The following is a 16,337-nucleotide window of genomic DNA, read 5'->3' as shown; positions in this document are numbered from 1 at the left end:
TGCACAAGGATTCCAAACGATGTTCAATGAACAGAGGAAAGCAAGGAAGGACAGGTACAGAATAGTGACACAAATGCAGATGCAGGCAAATCCGCGCGAGCGGGTAAGTTCTGGATAATGTGCTCGTCTCGACACCGAAGTATATGAGCCAAATAGTAAAAAGACAACAAAAATCATAAAAATCCCTAAGGCCGTATTCCAAAACGACACTCCTCTCAACACCAAAAGTTCCTGCGAACAGGACCAAGCACCTGGATTCCCTTCCCTTTAGACCGGATATTTGAGGTTGCCCTCGCGCGGTGTATCATCAACAAAAGAGATTTTTCTCAGAGCCTCGGCAGTATCGCAGAGCCACTGACTGACACAAAATTGTCCGATCTGGCATGAAAATGCAATGTTAAAGCAGAAGACCGCCCGGTAAAGATAATCATATGTGGTATAATGAAAAGAGCAATAGAGAAACACCAAAGAAAATATTAGGATAATATGCCAAAGGTAGTGATCACATGTAGTCGCTACATGCTTGTGATGCCATGGTTCGGGAGATCACTGGCAAGCCAGGACTGTCTAGCCAAGACTGTGGATGCTTCTCTTCCTGTTCAATTGAGTTGAATCGTCATGTTCGTCAATTCGAGTGAGACCCCCTGGAAGGGTCACTTGCTGTGCCTTAGCGAGCTCAAGCCTTTCCATCAACTTCCCAATTGTCATGTAATCATCTGCCCCAAGTCCTGACGGCTGCTGTTTAAAGTAATTCATCACGAGCTCTAGTGCTCTCCTAGCTTCATCCTGGGTTGGCGAACCCGGGGAGCTAACCGGAGACACAGTGTTGGACTTCGAGAACAATGGTGGATATATGGACTTGGCTTTGAATTCCGGATTGCTCCGATTGCGTTTGATTGTATTCGCAGACGTATCAAGCGCTGGGAGGAATTTCTGGTCGTGATGTTCCTCGGGGGGAGGTTGATGTTCTGAGATTGAGAGTGACTGTCGTAGTGCGGCTTTTGTCAAATGCTCGGAGTTTTCATCAGGGCACATAAGGTTCGGGTCGGACGAACTGAGCGGAAATGTTTGGCTGCGTGGTCTGGTGGCATTGCCATCCGCGGATGAACCAAGGGACTGGCTAGTAGGAGTAAATGGACTTTCGGTTACGAAAGTGGATGTCGGGCTGGTAACCCCAGCAGAGAAAGAGCACGTTGTGTCCAGTGAGGTTGTACTCTTTGTATGTGTGTGCTGATAGTCACTTGCAATCTCTGCAAGGCTCTGGACAAGCTCACCCCTGATGTTCTCATTGCTCTGAACGGGTGATAGCGGCAATGGTGATAGGAAGCCTGTGGGGGATGTAGGCGAGAGTAAGGTAGGCGACTGGACCGCGGACGCCAGTGCTGAGTCGATGCTCAAACAAGTAGGGCTATCCGATTCGCTCTTTGTGCTGGCCCAAGAGCCCTTGCGATTCCTTGCACCCATCAAATTATACTTGCGTTTGAATTTCTCCAACCAACTGATACTTAGCACCTTCTCCTTGCCGTCTGAACTACCACAGGTACTAGCAAAGAAAAGGGCCTTCTCGCGTATCATCTCATCGTTCAACGGGTAGCCCTGTTTCTGGTAGTTCCGCGCCCAATTAGACAAAGCCTTTTCAATATCTGGGACTCTTCCTTTGGCACGCTTGATGGGAGATCGACTGCCATCGTCTGGATTGAGATACTTATCCTTCTGCCGCAGGACCTTTGAGACAGTACTTTTATCATGCCAGTTAGACGATGTTTTCAGCGAGTGGGATTCTCTAAAGATGAGTTTACCTTCTTTCGACACCAAATAATGCTGCAAATTGCACTAGTTAGTCTGCAAAATCTTCCCTCAGTAGGATCAGAGAACGCTTTACCTCCAATGTCTGTTTGCTTGGCCGTCTTATTCTCTTCGTGATAAAGACACATCCGCCGACGGTCTTCATCCGTCAGAGTCCTGCGAGGCGTTGGGTTGCTATTCGACTTTCCACTGGATGACTTGCCGGATGATGATTTGCCGGTCGTCGACTTGCCAGTAGATGCCTTGCTAATGGATGCCTTGCGAGGAACTGCTGGAATAGTTGGCACCGGGGCAAGTGTGGGTGGTGCCTGCATCAAGGGTACAGCTGGCATGCCCGGTTCCGGGAACGGCCCTTGGTTCGAAAGCATACTAGGCCAGGAACTCGGGGGTGGAGGCATGGCTATTGGCAATGTCTCATAGGGTGGAGGGATATCGACACCATAGGATGGGTCTAGTGGTACGACTCCATATCCAAAGGCTTGGTAGTCCAGCGTTGGAGATTGCTCGGAGGGACTGAATCCACCTAGATCAAGCCAGGAAGTCTGCGCGAAGTCATGTTCCTGCGCATGGCTGCTCTCTGTGTCCATGTCTGGCGAGCGAGCCCTCAGCGTGGAGGCTGTATGCGGAGGAAGAGAGACTAGGAGGGGTAGTGATATCACAGTTGTTCGTGAGTGGTGGTGATGGTTGCACCGAAGTCAGTGCCCGACGAGGACAGTCTATCGGCGCACTATAGAGGTTATAAAGACCGAGATCGGGGTGAATTGGGAATCGATAGACGGGTTGAAAAAGCAAAGAAAAGTAATGTCCAGTAACGACGGACAGCTTAAGGCCAAGACAAGGTAGGCAGACGCATGTTCGAGCTTGAACGGATGATAGACGAGGAAGATGGTGCGATTACGGAAGCTGAGGCGCTCGCATGCATCAACTGGAGCGGATGGAAAGCGAAGATCCTCGGGAGCAAATCTCCTTCACACTCGTAGTTCGGAAAGGTTCCCAGAGTAGTAGCGCATACCAGACACCTGCAGCAGGCCTGGAGTGTGATCTTTTTCTGTACAAGGAGGGGGAAAAGAACGGAAAAATGGAGAGGCGGGTCGTCTTATGGGGAGGGGGTGGGAGGAAGTGCGGCGGGTGGGTAAAGCCTGGAGTTTAAAAAAAGGGACAGGCCAGGCCACCGGCACAGGGACGATCAGGGAAGGAAGAGAATCAATTGGAGAAGGAAACAACGACTAGGAGATGGGAGGTAAAAGGGAAAGGTACGGAAGGTACGTCAGTTCACGGACAAAACTGGGCGGAGAAGGCAGTAGTAGTAAGTATAGTAGTAGCAGCAGTAGTTGCAGTAGGTTATGGAAGGGAAAGTAAGTAGCAAAGTAGTAGATATAGTAATACCCAGTGCATGGATGTAGTAGGTTTGTGCAGTACCTACTTAGTACTGAGTACGAACTAAGGGAAATGTACCTAGAGCGTATTTCGTGGTATACTTACTCCTACTACTTCAGGTTCTAGCTGGTAGATCAGTCGGTAACCTCCGTACAGATGTCCTGACTGGAGATTACAAGTACTAGTAGTAAGTCGTAAATGCTCTAGGTAACCTGCTTCCTGTTCTGCATCAGCCGATGAGAATCGATACAGATAGATAGGACCTCCTACCGGGAAACTAAGTACTACTACTAAGTTACTGAGATACATCGAAGGGCTGGATCCCACCGATTTTGAGGAGGGGACCCCCCGGTTCGTTGACACCTAACCTATCAGATCTATCCAAGGAGATTATTACGGACAGCCAGACACGAGGCCGCCGCCGACGATGCGATACATCCAGATTTCCAGATAGCGAGAAACCTGGAGCTGTGGGCGAAATAGAGAAAAAAAAAAAAAAAAAAAAAAAAAAAAAAAAAAAAAAAAAAAAAAAAAAAAAAATGGGGGGAAAAAAAAAAAAAAAAAAAAAAAAAAAAAAAAAAAAAAAAAAAAAAAAAAAAAAAAAAAAAAAAAAAAAAAAAAAAAAAAAAAAAAAAAAAAAGTTTAGGGGGGAAATAATAATCAAAAAACAAAAAAAAGGAAAATAAGGAAAATCAGAAAATAGAAAAAACAAATAATGAAAAATAAGAAAATAAAAAGACGCAGGTCTTGCACAACGATTGGGCCGCCAATTCGAATAGTAATTCAGAGTAAAGGCAGGTACGCTAAACCCCAATCAGATGATGGGTGGGGGAACTGCCGCTGATTGGCAGGGATCTAGATTGACCAGCAGGGATCTGCCATTGGGTCCAAATACCACTAAAGGCGCATGGTAAGGCCTCGTACCACATCGGGTCAGCATCCTGTATCGTGCATGACGGCTCGTATCGTGGTTGCGAATGGTCCGTTCCTAACTAGCAATCAGGCAAAGTAAGTAACAGCAGTAGGCTCCCCGAGCTTGAACAGAATGACATGATGATGGAGGTGTGTCTTCTCCTCCCACCGCAGAGATTTTCCTTTGCTTCCTGGTGTTACACTGGCGGTCAACTACACCAATGACCGTTGGCCTAGCGCAGAATATACTTGGTTAGTTGAGATTACTGAGAGCACATTGGGTACTTAGAGACCGTACCCGATTCTCAAGTGGAGCAGCAGAACCTGGTATCCATGATAATGTCGTTGATAACTCAAAAAGGGCAATTGAATGGTGGATTGATGAAAGGATTAGGTCAACTACGAGAATGGACAATTAACCTTTTTTCTCCTCCTTTTCTTGTCAATATCTTCTTTCTTTCTCCGGGTTGCCTATCCTCTATTTCCAATCGAAAGAAGCATAGCTCGATTTCTATTATCTGTCTCTCCATCTTTCTATTTTTCATGTGTATGAGAGAGAGGAGCTTGTACTTTCTTTTTGCTTTCTTAACCATTGTTGGCTTGTTTCGCCTCTACTTAGATTAATTATATGGATGTTGCGCGTTTTATCTTCCATCCATCCTGTAGAATATTCATTTTGGAAGCAATATATCCCGCAACTGGGACGAAGAGCGATGTGAGTGGACCAGGCACCAACGAATAGATGAGGGGATCGGCTCGGACAAAAGTTATGGAAGATTGAGAGGAACCCTCGAGGGCAAACCAAGGTTCAATTGACGGAACGGGGAACGGATCGATAAACCGCTGAACCTAAATGCCCGCATGACATACGTGCGGACAAAGAAAGAACTTCGAATCTATACTGGAATGTCGCTCATGATCAAGCGGCGAAATCCCAACGGTTTCCTACTGGAGATAACCCCCAGGATGATAAGTGGGATTTCTCAATTCCCAGCACTGCCCGGTCCATGTCGCTTTGTGGCGTTGACCGAATGTCAGATCTGACTGAAGAAGGTGGAGACCAGGGGAGTGGTCGCATGAGATGAGGGGAAGACCACTGGAAATGTAGAAGTACAGGTCATCAGGAGATAGTAAGGAAGTAGTGGCCTGTGAGGAGAAGGGGGGGTTGGAAAGGAAAAGGAAGGGAAAAAATGACAAAAGACGAAAAAAAGAAAAATCAGAAAAGGGAAGAAAACGGAATAGAAAGAAACATTGACACCGGCAAAAAGCGGTCGATCTTTCAGGGAGACTAAAGGCGATGAGGCCTGAGTGGTGCAGCTGGTTGAGCTAGATTGCCACTTTCGGAAGTAGTTTCTGTTACCTTACTGGTATTAGGAAGGTTGTCAGAATATGATTCCGACGCCGAGTTTCCGTCCATGGCATAATAGACTTCACACATCTGAGGATTCCGTATATTTCCCTCGCTCTCCTAGTGCTTAGCGCAATCCAGATGAATAATGATTATTCAATCATACTATGTATGTTTTTTTTTCTCATCTTTTCTAAATTATTTTTTTTTCGCCTGGAAGTGACTCGGGCCTGCTCACCAATAGTCGACGCCCATGCCGACAGCCAGTCATCAGCGAGTAAATGCGATCTGCATAGTACTTTGTCACGAGAAAATACCGTCAGACGATTATATGGACGAATGAGAAGCCGCAGACCGATTTCAATTTATTTTGTCTGCCATGCTAACATGGGGGTTGACCAGGGTTGAAATCCAGACTCCCCCTATCAGAGAGTGCACAGACCGGATGGGTTCTAGTCAGGGAGAGTCGGTTCCTTTTAGCACGACCGAAGTTCAAACCAGCATGAGGTCCTAGAGCTAGGACCCCACGGTCCACCTGGGACCCGCTGCGGTCCACTCCGGGCCGACAACCTAAGTAAGCAATGCAAATCGTCGCACAAGTCGTACCCAGAGAAATTGGTAGGAGTGGATTGAGGAGGGGCAGTCGTTGGTCTTCTGGAAGCAATGCAAAGGCAAAAAAAGATTCTTGGGATATGAAAATAGCAAAAAGTTGGAAGAAATCCAGGCACGGGGGGGGCTCCGTTGTGCGAGTAACAGAGGGGATGGATTGGGCGGATGAGAGTTTCGACGCATTGGGCCATGCTTACCTACTTACCCGCCTTGAACGTGAAGATAGTGATCGGCCATTGATCATTCGAGGGTAAAACTTTTCCTAGGTCCGGTGTAACTTTCAGTCCACTGCGAATCATTGCAAGCTTTTAGCCCTACTTGTCTGACTCCCTGGGAGTCGGAGTCGGAATCGGACGGTTGGAATTAACTTCCTGTCAAAGTGCGCCCCCCTCCTCCTTCTTCCCCCCCAAATGTCCGCTAAAACAGTATATCTTATCAGCCAACATAAACTGACCAGGTACTGATCAGAAGAGGCGAGGGAAAAAAAAAAAAGGTACTGCATTTCACTTCGACCCTCTTGCCGTGCGACTTCTGGGTGCCCTGAGCGGAACGCGACAGGTCTCCCTGCAAGTGCAGCCTTACTGGGGCTTCAATAGTGCCCGAATAGTACTAGGGGCTAAGAGTTCCCCGTATTTGGTCTTTTGGTATCAAACGTTATGTAAGGACGTATGCTGTACCCTTCGGGGATGTGAGACTGATCTGGAATCATTTCTGGTTGCATCTTCCGTTGCCAATCCGCCCCGCTTGGGCGGAAGGCCACGAGGCTGCTGTCGTGAGTCAGGTACTAAGTGATTGTATGTAATACATTTGCCGCCCAGTCGAGCCTTGACTACCCGTCACGAAATGATGTATATGAAATTAAATTAAGCGACAGCATAGACAGAAGTCCAGAACAACTAATATAAGATATGATTAGGTGTATCAGCAAGATGAAAGGATACAATGAAACAGTGAGAATGAAAGCTGACGAAAGCTGATACTGATTGTAAGCAATGCTCCCTGAGACAACGGATATTGTTACCATGAACCCTACTATCTTTTCCAGAGGTCGTTGCCACTTTCCATGCGTAGCAGCACAGCCGAATGCCCAACAGATGATCTGCTTGTACCTGCCAATCAGAGGAGCCAGTTATTTGGTATTTATGAAATGTTACCACATGAAGCGATATCCCAGTATACGCTTCCTATGTGGAGGGAGGTTTGCTATCTTCACTGATGTATACTGATGAAAGTCACACATACTCTACACGTACACAAATCTTCTTTCCTGACTCGCTTCTGCCTGGTCGGTCCAGTTCTCAAGATGCTGCATTTCGCCCCTTCCAAAAGAAAGCTGGAGTGGGAAAGGAAAGGGAGGATATCGCACAAGAAGCATTGAGGTCATAGTAGAGGCCAGCAGCTGCTGGTGACGGCGCTTAGAACTGAACTGCTACTGGCTGAATTCGATGATCCGCTCAGCGACAGGGCCTCGCATGGACCAGGGTATGTAAGTACCTAGCAGAGGAGAAGGTCGGAAAGGGGAATGGCCGGGGACGGGCCGGGGGTGCGACAACAGGCACCGAATGAGGCACCATTTCGTGGTAGCCTTACCGGTTTACCAGACCAATAATAGATATCTGTCAGGTACACAAGCCATTGCAGGAGTCAAGGGGGCTTCTACTGGATTCGTTTATTCCAATGTAGCATGTCCCAGGTACATGCAGTGTGCACCGCTTTGTCCCACCATTCTACCTGGCTAATTACCACCGTAACCGCCCATGGTGGGATTCGAGGAGAGGGGTGGTTCGTCCTAAACGGAATACTTCCGAGTCCGACAAATGCCTGAATAAATGTCTCAGTGAGTATGACATCACATTGAAAGGACAAGATGAACCATGAGTAACTAGTGGACAGTGGCGGGCGTCTGCTGGACGACTATGTAGCGGTGGGATCAGGAATGACCGAGGTAGACTACTATGTGTGTAAGTGTAAAGTGTGTGAAAGAGCGAGGAGATCTGAGGCCTACATCGGAGTGGAGATTGGCGGGTGCAGTTCGCGCCTGCCTGACCAGATCCCTACGATCCCGAAACAGGTAACATACACCACTTACCCATCTACCCATCTACCCATCTCCATGTCTTCCGATCGCCGATATAAGGGTTCCTTGACCTTTACAATACCTTCTCCGCTTCAAGCGCCATTCCTCACATTATCGATCACAAACAACCCTCGACCTCGTCGTGGGGTTTCCTTTGTATGTTGACCAGCGCAAGCCACCACGGCTGTATTGGCTATGGTGAGGGCCGAGGATACCGCGTTATCCAAGGCAAAATTGCCTGGAATGGACGGTGGTGAAGAGAAATGGCGTAACAAGAAAGCTCATTTGTGCGAGGCCGTTTCGCATCGTGATATTCCCGGCAAATAAGGTGAGACGGGCGGAGAAGGAAAGGCACTTAGATGCAATGCAGCCTCCACTTCCTTCCCAGTGGGAATCAACGTCCGTCGGACGGTGCATTTTCGGTCATCTGATGAGCAAAAAATTCGTCTGGGTTTTATGGAGCACTGAGAATTGGGAATCACGGGGACTAGGGGGGTTTTCAGCCATGACTCTTGGCGAGGCCTTCTTCAGACATCCATTCGGCCTGTCTGTCGAGGCTGTGCCGCAGCAGAAGAGCAGATCTCATCAGGAGACAATGTATTCTCGCAAGTGACCAGGGTGGTAAAAAATGACGCTTCGATCGGATGCATTATCCAATTTTCGCTAGATCATCAGTATTCGTCATTTGGCCACTCATCATCTTCCTGGAGATACTCGGGGTTGAGAACGGCACCCCATCACTGCAGGAGGTTATCTGCTGAAATGATCATCATCCGCCATGTTAAACTGCTCCACTTGGCTGAGGTTCCCTGTCCGCTTGCTTTTCCAGCCTGTTTAGTGTCTCCAGCTCGGGCTTGTCCTCCCTAATTTCGTTGCTAGTTTTGCCCCTCCTTCCCACCATTTCCTGCTGGGGGGTCTCAATCATCCTTCCCCCATCGCTACCAAGTTTTGTATACAACCTAACCCATTTCCCTTGCCCTCCCCACCCAGCCCGCCGCAAAAAAAGCAGTCGTGCATTAACTAACAGCAACGGTGACTCGCCCGTCATATGCAGAAGGACGCAGACTTTGAAGTAAGGCGCAGGACAAGCTCCGCTTCGCAGGATTAGTAATACTGAAGGGGATTTCCCGGATCTTATAGGAATGAGGTCTTGTTATGTGCAGGGAATAATTGCCGCCCGTCATGACAGCTTCTTTCCATCCCGCTCGCCCGCGCAGACCGCTTCTTGAGAGACTGTCAGTAGCCATGCACAGGGTACTCTATACTCCGAGGAAACCTTCCAACTTGCATTATCGCATGGAGCAGTCGGTTATCAAGAGCCTCGCCTGGAGCCGGTCATTGGTCCAGGGGGGTTGACACTGACCAAATTACTTATCCGGTCGTTGAGACATGAGGAAATGTCCTGCAATATATTAATTAGAAAGAAAATTAAAGAGTCTAACCTACTAACTGATTAGTGGATAGGCAAGGCAGTGAAATGATTAAGCCATTCTCATCCGAAGTCGAACAATTACTCTGTTTAGTAACTGCCGAATTAAACCCAGGATAGCCATAAGCTTACCATATTCCCGAGAAACCGCCAGCGCTGAAAGAAAAGGATAAGATCGCAAACCCGAGAGAAACTTTCTGAACCACTGACGCCATGGCCTATTTAGATACCTAATTAGTATCTAGACGATGGCTACGGATTGACCGATTACGCCGCCTCTCTTACTAGTACTCCAGTATAGTAGGTATCGGTACTTACCCCCCTCTCCTGGTAATCGTACCGTACGGTCATGACAGGTACGTCATCCCAGCAAATGAGAACTAAATGAAGACTCGGCTGAAGGGGGCAGACCGCATTACTACCTTACCAAGTACCAAGTACTTACTTAAACTAGTCAACTAATAAGATAATAATCCCTGCTGGATGGGGTGAGTGTGTCCTATCGAAGTGTTCTCCTCCCAAGTACCCCAGACCCTGTCCGCATCTGCAGGCGCAGCCATTAGCTGCAGAAGGTCAGGTACTACAAGAGTACTATGTAACTGTTAGTTGGGCATGGCATTACTATCCCACATTAATTCATTTATTTCAATATCAAGAAATCACCACAGCACCAATCTGAATACTACGTTAGAGGAGACTGGCCCGGCAGTGAGTGTACGGAATGCCGTGCCCGACCAATTCCCCTTTAATTCACCTGTACACTAAACTAGTAACGGCTACATATTAGCTAGAATGAACGCACCGATCTCATGTTTCTTCCTGTCTTTCTTGCTTGCTTACTTACTAACCAACCCCAGAGGCGTTCAATCTTGGCCCTCCACTCGTATAAATGGAGCCTTCGTTTAGAATGGACCAAGAAATGCCACCCCATTCTCCATTTTGATTGGACCTGACTCCTGAGTGCTAAATTGGTCGCGAACGGTAAGAATAGCACCATACCTAGCCACTTTTCTATTAGTATGGAGTAGACAATAGTAGTCAAGTCATATTGATTCGAGATTGCTATCTACTTACCTATGCTTCTATGTCTCAAGTTTCGGAATCACTACTACTCGACTAAACAGCCCAGCGAGCTTTCCCAATCCATACTACCAAATACCGATCCATCTATATCAGCTATATCAGCTACCTACCTACCTACCCAGGTTTAAGATAGTATAGATGTGCACTTGGCCAGGCCAGACCCGACCAGGGTATCTTCTCCATTTACTTACTACTACTACTACTACTACTACTACTACTACTACTACTACTACTACTACTACTACTACTATCCCCCTCGCATAAGTTAGATCGCATCGCAAATCCGATCCCAGCGCAGCAGTAGAAACAATGCTTAAATGTGTTCAGTCCTTCTATCCACATACAAACGCACATACATACATACATACATACATACAGCACAGCAGCAGCAGCATAATCACGAAGTGATAACTACGATGATCAGATATCCCAAAGCACGGGGAATGTGAACAGTGCGTATGTATGCACTTAAACATCGAGCGCATGGATCATCTTCATTACTATATTAAATCAAAGCTTCTCTTCCCACTCCTGATAAATGACACACACCATTGATTAGAGCATTAAGGAAGGAAAACCGGCAAGGAAGGGAACCAACCAAACAAAATAAGAAATAAAAATATTAATGAATCAGAGGGACGTGCGTTGTGCTTTTTTCTCTTCTTTTCTTTTCTTGCTTTTTTCGCTTTCTTGCTTGCTTGCTTGCTACCTAACTAGCTAAGTAAGCTAACTAGTCAAAAAAGCACAGGCCTGGGTTCGGCTGGTCCAAGCGATGTGGATGTGGAAGCCGGCCTTGAACTTAAATTGTAGAATACATGAATGCTACTACTAATAGACAGAGACAATCGAACTACGCCTGGGTCAGGAAGGAAGGGGAGGAAGGAAGGAAGCGGTCGGTCAATCAATTAATCAATCACAATTAAATCAAATCAAATCATCTTCGAAGAAAGGAACTGAAAGGTAGGTGGTATAAGTACGTAGTAGTAAGCGAAGCAAATCCCTCCGCACGGAACTTGGTACTAACTAGTGGTTTAAGAGTTACTCGATTGATCTGTATGCGCATGAAATGGAAGTATGTGTGTGGTAGATAGTTTGGTTAGTTTATGTTGGTCTACGAGACTGGAAATGCTAGTCTGGGCCTTTAGATCTAGAACATCCCCGATCTTCTTGTCTTTCTTTCTTTCTTTTGTCTTTTCTCGGATCGGGACACCCGGCTTCGACCATAGTACATCATCAACCAAGGATGGATGGATGGATGGGTCGGAGGAACGCTCCAAAAAAAAAAAAAAAAAAAAAAAAAAAAAAAAAAAAAAAAAAAAAAAAAAAAAAAAAAATAAGAAATAAGAATAGAAAGAAGAAAAGTGAAACCCCAAAATATAAAAGAAAATATAAAAACGGCAGGACTACTTAAGTACCGCTGATTCGGGAGAACAGATTGGAAGAGAAAGAAAGAAAAAGAAAATAGTACCCTATTCCAGCCCTTTTTTTCAGCGTTCGTAACAAAAACTCCCTACCTTAAAAGCCGCTTTTGTTTTTTCTTCTCCTCCTTCGCCTTCCTAAAAGAGGATCGCGCATCACACAGATTTGAGTAGTAGTAGATAGAAGAGCAGCAATCCGATCCATACTGACTCCATGGTGTCTATCCCATCCAGGCTTCCGTCTTCCAGACGAGTGATCGTGCTGAAATTCCAGGGCGGCGTTCGCCAGCTTCTTCTTGCTGCCCGTGCGCACCTCGTCTTCCCCCAATCACAATCCTTATGGCATCTCACGGAAATATGTCACAAGGGCCGGGCCTCTTGGACCTGATACTTGGCGAAGCAGCCCCAACACCGCTACCGATTTCGATTCCCTATTCGAGTCCGATTTCGATTCGCCATAGCTCTCGCCCCGTTCATAAAAGCGGATCCTTCAAGGATTGGATTCGCGCTCCAGTAAAAACTCATTTACCGCTTGACAATCGACACTGCAGTTCACACCCCCGCTAGTTAGCCCTGAAGATCCTAATGATCGCGTGTTTGAGGTTGAAGCTAAAGAAGAAGTACGAACCGATATCTTCGTCTGCCAGCTCGTGTGACAGACCAACACGCTGCGGCTGGTGCTTCACGGAGCGACCATACACAATAGCGTGCTTGAACTGGTCCTTGATCGTCCTGTGAATTTGATTACACTGATTGCGCGTCAGCGGATCCCGTCTAACAAGGATGGTCGGACCTGCCGAGGTAAAGGGAGCCTTACGAAATCCTCGACCGTGCAAGCATGCGCTCTGAGCACCACGGGGGCCGTGTAATCGGGTGCCTTTCCTTTAGGCTTGGTGTAGATGCGTCGGAGGTTGAGCTTTGCCCACATCATCTCCAAAAGTTCGTCGATGTTCCAGCCATGCTCAGAACTGATCGGGCAGGCGTTAGGTATCCGGTACAGCAAATCCAACTCCTCAATCGTAATAGCGTCAATCTTGTTCAGGGCATAGACGACGGGAATGTAAGCCCGACTCTTAGCTTCAAGAACATCAATAAGGTCATCAATCGTTGCGTCACATCTAATGGCGATATCTGCCGACGAGATCTTGTACTCGCTCATGACAGCTTTGATTTCCTAATGATCCAAGTCAGCCCAAGTGACGTCAACGTACTCTGTGCTCTGGAAACCCACGTCGTGATCAATATGCGTCAGAGGAACGGTGCTTGTGATGGCAATACCACCCTTGTCCTTCTTCTTGAAAGTAATATTGGGCGGCTGTTTGTTGATACGGATACCAAATCCCTCCAATTCGTTCTCGATGACCTTCTTGTCGACTAGCGGCTTGTTGACGTCGAGCACGATGAAAATGAGATGGCAGGTCTTGGCCACTGCAATGACCTGTCGACCACGACCTTTGCCATCTTTGGCACCCTGAATAATACCAGGAAGATCGAGAATCTGAATCTTAGCACCGTTGTACATCACTTGACCAGGGACAGTCGTCAAAGTCGTGAACTCATAAGCAGCAGCTAGACAAAGTACCGTTAGCACCATACCATTGACTGGGACTTGCCTGCAACGAACCTTCGGAATGTTGGCCAGTCAATCTGCTCATCAGGGTACTCTTTCCGACGGACGGGAAACCAATGAAACCGCTATTCAGAGTCAGTATATATCCCACACTCCAAGACTTGTCATGCGACATACACACTAGCAACACCGGTACGGGCGACATCGAAACCAGCTAGCAATCCAATAGTCAATAACTGACACATCCATTCGACACAGTCACTCTCCACTTACCACCACCGCCGCCACCACCACCACCGCCAGTCGGAGTCAACAGCTCTCGCTTCAGCTTAGCAAGCTTGGCCTTCAATTGTCCTACACGATACCATCAGCTGTCTGTTCGCGAACCACCTCCAAACCCATTCGTCTCATACCCAAGTGGTAAGCTGTCGCCTTGTTCTTCTGAGTCCGAGCCATCTGAATAACCGATCAGTATACGAATTCCGGCGCAAGATAAATTTAACGGGCATTCGGCGCGAACCTCGTCCTCGACTTGTTTGATCTACATTGGTACACACAAAGACAGTCAGCATAATCCAGTCTGATATTATAACTTTCAATATGAACAGTAAAGAGAAATAGAATAGAGCAATAGTGGCGGGCTATCCAACCTTCTCCACGGTTGTCGACATTTTGGCGGTTTTATACGAGTTTCACCCCTCGCACACGGTACAAAAAAAAAAAGAGACTATGCAAGACAAAAGAAAGGAAAATCAAGGAAATCTAAATTTGCAGGATCTCCGCCCTAGCGATCGAAACCCTTTTCCAACGGTGTCGTGGTGAGAAACCTGAACGAAAACGCTCGCGGTATGTCAGTCGCAATGGTGGAGATACAATCTTTGAAATTGTGGCCGCCACTTCATTTGTCCGTTTGCTTCGTCACATGGCGGGGAGGTTGCCTCAGGCATGAATGTTCAGGCATCCAATCCACGCTTATCGGCGATTGTGGCAAGAGCTTTTCCTTCCGCCGGGATCGGGGTTCATCCCACATATCCACCATCACGCAATTCTTAACGTTCAGATACATTGGCTGGTGACTCGTATTTTTAGTGGCTGCAATGGATGCTGTTTGAGTTATTCTTGCTTTCATCCATTTCATAAGTTCAATTCGTCCACTCAAGGACACCTACACATTCCTTCTGCACACTGTCTTTACCACCTTCTATACTTCCTTCCGAATCCTCCGATAACCGAAATCATCTATATCATACAACACCGAACCAAGGAAAAGCACAAAAGCATTACTTTTCATAAGACCAAAGTTACATAACCAGCATGCCATACATCAACACAGACACCCCCTCCAAACCTAATTCATCTTCCAGCAATGGATTCGAGAACCTCGTCCAAGATCTAAGTGACGCTTTGGGTCCGAGCTCGGGTCTAGATTCCGATGACATTGATCCAATGGACATCCTGCGCTTAATGGAACGATATGATTCGAATCCAGATGAATGGCTTTCCTTTGCGCTGGGAGACTCGAAAAAGAACTACACAAGGAACCTCATCGATGAGGGCAATGGCAAGAGCAATTTGGTGAGTTGCTCGTACTTTGCTTGCATTTAACCACCGCTCTTATGTACAATAGCATAGAAGCTATGTACTATTACAGATCTATACTGACATATGATATTCAAGCTCATCCTAGTCTGGAGCCCTGGAAAGGGAAGCGCAATACATGATCACGCCAATGCACACTGTGTCATGAAGGTATTATATCCTCCCTAAGAAGGAGGTCATCCGCCCACAAAATTAACCACCGATCCAAATACTTTTATGTAGATTCTCAAAGGCTCTCTGAAAGAAACCCTCTATGCCTGGCCAGACCAAGACAAGCTGCAGAATGGAGAATCGTCTCCACCGCAAATAAAAAAGGAGACTATATACGGTGAAAATCAGGTTACGTATATGTCCGACAAGGTACGTTTACCCTACATTATTCAAGTTCCACTTTGTCACATGAAACGATTAGGCAACGCATGATCAGACATGGCTAATGATGAGTCGCATCGTGTGTCTTGCAGCTGGGCCTTCATCGAATCTCGAATCCGGATCCTAATGATTATGCCGTGTCGTTGCATTGTAGGTCTAACCATCATATCATGAATATTACTATGGGTGTGATGGCATGCTAACTTCGATAAATTTGAAAGTATACACTCCTCCCAACGCAGCAACGCACGGCTTCTCAGTCTTTGACGATAAGACCGGCAAAGCCTGTCATATCAAGACGTCGCATGTTTATTCGGTCCGGGGGGAGAGGTGTTGATTTGAGTCGCTGTTTGTTCTTTTTTATCCTTATACCACCCCTACTTATCCTTAGCTTGGTGATTGCGTTCTGTTGTATGGCGTCTTGTCATTCGATATCCATCTGCTGTTTGTGAAATAGATTAGATGAGGGCATGTAAATATTCTCAGAAGGTTGAGGAGCTGCTGACTAGCGCAAACCTCTCACAACGCATCATAGCTCTTTCATTCGCTCAATAAAACCACAGTATTAATAAACATAGAATAACAGTCGTCAACTCAGTCTTGAGACACTCAAAGCAGATCAAAATCACAAGGATGCGCTCCTAATGTATGGCATAGTAACAGTTTGTATCCGCAAAACGAAACAACACAGCAATCGGATGCATATGCATGTGGGTCAATAAGATACTGTACAATGC

At 46.8% G+C, this 16,337-nt stretch overlaps 4 protein-coding genes across 4 annotated transcripts; 2 read left to right on the top strand and 2 right to left on the bottom strand.

The window, feature by feature from the left end:
• Window positions 1–342: 342 nt before the first annotated feature.
• BO88DRAFT_233960 (centromere binding protein B) lies at window positions 343–2,557 on the bottom strand. Its single transcript, XM_025702082.1, has 3 exons — window positions 1,883–2,557; window positions 1,800–1,821; window positions 343–1,738 (listed from the first exon to the last, which is right to left on the bottom strand). The coding sequence occupies exons 1-3, from the start codon at window positions 2,391–2,393 to the stop codon at window positions 568–570; spliced, it is 1,704 nt and encodes a 567-aa protein (XP_025565348.1). The 5' UTR covers window positions 2,394–2,557; the 3' UTR covers window positions 343–567.
• Window positions 2,558–5,532: 2,975 nt separating this feature from the next.
• Window positions 5,533–5,885, top strand: BO88DRAFT_233943 (uncharacterized protein). The gene has a single exon (XM_025702081.1). It carries the CDS (start codon window positions 5,585–5,587, stop codon window positions 5,849–5,851), a length of 267 nt encoding a protein of 88 aa, XP_025565347.1. The 5' UTR covers window positions 5,533–5,584; the 3' UTR covers window positions 5,852–5,885.
• A 6,604-nt stretch (window positions 5,886–12,489) lies between these two features.
• BO88DRAFT_433517 (GTP-binding protein RBG1) lies at window positions 12,490–14,381 on the bottom strand. Its single transcript, XM_025709428.1, has 10 exons — window positions 14,280–14,381; window positions 14,150–14,170; window positions 14,043–14,085; window positions 13,903–13,983; window positions 13,807–13,843; window positions 13,684–13,754; window positions 13,291–13,628; window positions 12,877–13,233; window positions 12,688–12,808; window positions 12,490–12,641 (listed from the first exon to the last, which is right to left on the bottom strand). Exons 1-10 carry the CDS (start codon window positions 14,298–14,300, stop codon window positions 12,550–12,552), a joined length of 1,182 nt encoding a protein of 393 aa, XP_025565346.1. The 5' UTR covers window positions 14,301–14,381; the 3' UTR covers window positions 12,490–12,549.
• Window positions 14,382–14,670: 289 nt separating this feature from the next.
• On the top strand, window positions 14,671–16,159 carry BO88DRAFT_360922 (putative cysteine dioxygenase Cdo1). The gene is made up of 5 exons (XM_025703863.1): window positions 14,671–15,204; window positions 15,307–15,378; window positions 15,451–15,588; window positions 15,693–15,750; window positions 15,822–16,159. The coding sequence occupies exons 1-5, from the start codon at window positions 14,944–14,946 to the stop codon at window positions 15,935–15,937; spliced, it is 645 nt and encodes a 214-aa protein (XP_025565345.1). The 5' UTR covers window positions 14,671–14,943; the 3' UTR covers window positions 15,938–16,159.
• Window positions 16,160–16,337: the final 178 nt, after the last annotated feature.

Source organism: Aspergillus vadensis, assembly GCF_003184925.1.
Source record: "Aspergillus vadensis CBS 113365 unplaced genomic scaffold BO88scaffold_5, whole genome shotgun sequence".
Classification (NCBI taxonomy): Eukaryota; Fungi; Ascomycota; class Eurotiomycetes; order Eurotiales; family Aspergillaceae; genus Aspergillus; species Aspergillus vadensis.
Note: the sequence above shows the minus strand (reverse complement) of the source record. Positions and strands in the feature narration are given on the sequence as shown.

Excerpts from the sequence above, each read along its gene's own strand:
- BO88DRAFT_233960 (XM_025702082.1), bottom strand. The coding sequence starts at position 2,393 with ATGGACACAGAGAGCAGCCATGCGCAGGAACATGACTTCGCGCAGACT. Across the intron at positions 1,822-1,882 it reads CAAGCAAACAGACATTGGAG|CATTATTTGGTGTCGAAAGA; the intron begins GTAAAGCGTTCT and ends TGCAATTTGCAG. Across the intron at positions 1,739-1,799 it reads TTATTTGGTGTCGAAAGAAG|TACTGTCTCAAAGGTCCTGC; the intron begins GTAAACTCATCT and ends GCATGATAAAAG.
- BO88DRAFT_233943 (XM_025702081.1), top strand. The coding sequence starts at position 5,585 with ATGAATAATGATTATTCAATCATACTATGTATGTTTTTTTTTCTCATC.
- BO88DRAFT_433517 (XM_025709428.1), bottom strand. The coding sequence starts at position 14,300 with ATGTCGACAACCGTGGAGAAG. Across the intron at positions 13,844-13,902 it reads TGGTGGTGGCGGCGGTGGTG|CTGGTTTCGATGTCGCCCGT; the intron begins GTAAGTGGAGAG and ends TTGGATTGCTAG. Across the intron at positions 12,642-12,687 it reads GCTGGCAGACGAAGATATCG|GATCTTCAGGGCTAACTAGC; the intron begins GTTCGTACTTCT and ends CGCGATCATTAG.
- BO88DRAFT_360922 (XM_025703863.1), top strand. The coding sequence starts at position 14,944 with ATGCCATACATCAACACAGACACCCCCTCCAAACCTAATTCATCTTCC. Across the intron at positions 15,589-15,692 it reads TTACGTATATGTCCGACAAG|CTGGGCCTTCATCGAATCTC; the intron begins GTACGTTTACCC and ends TGTGTCTTGCAG. Across the intron at positions 15,751-15,821 it reads TTATGCCGTGTCGTTGCATT|TATACACTCCTCCCAACGCA; the intron begins GTAGGTCTAACC and ends TAAATTTGAAAG.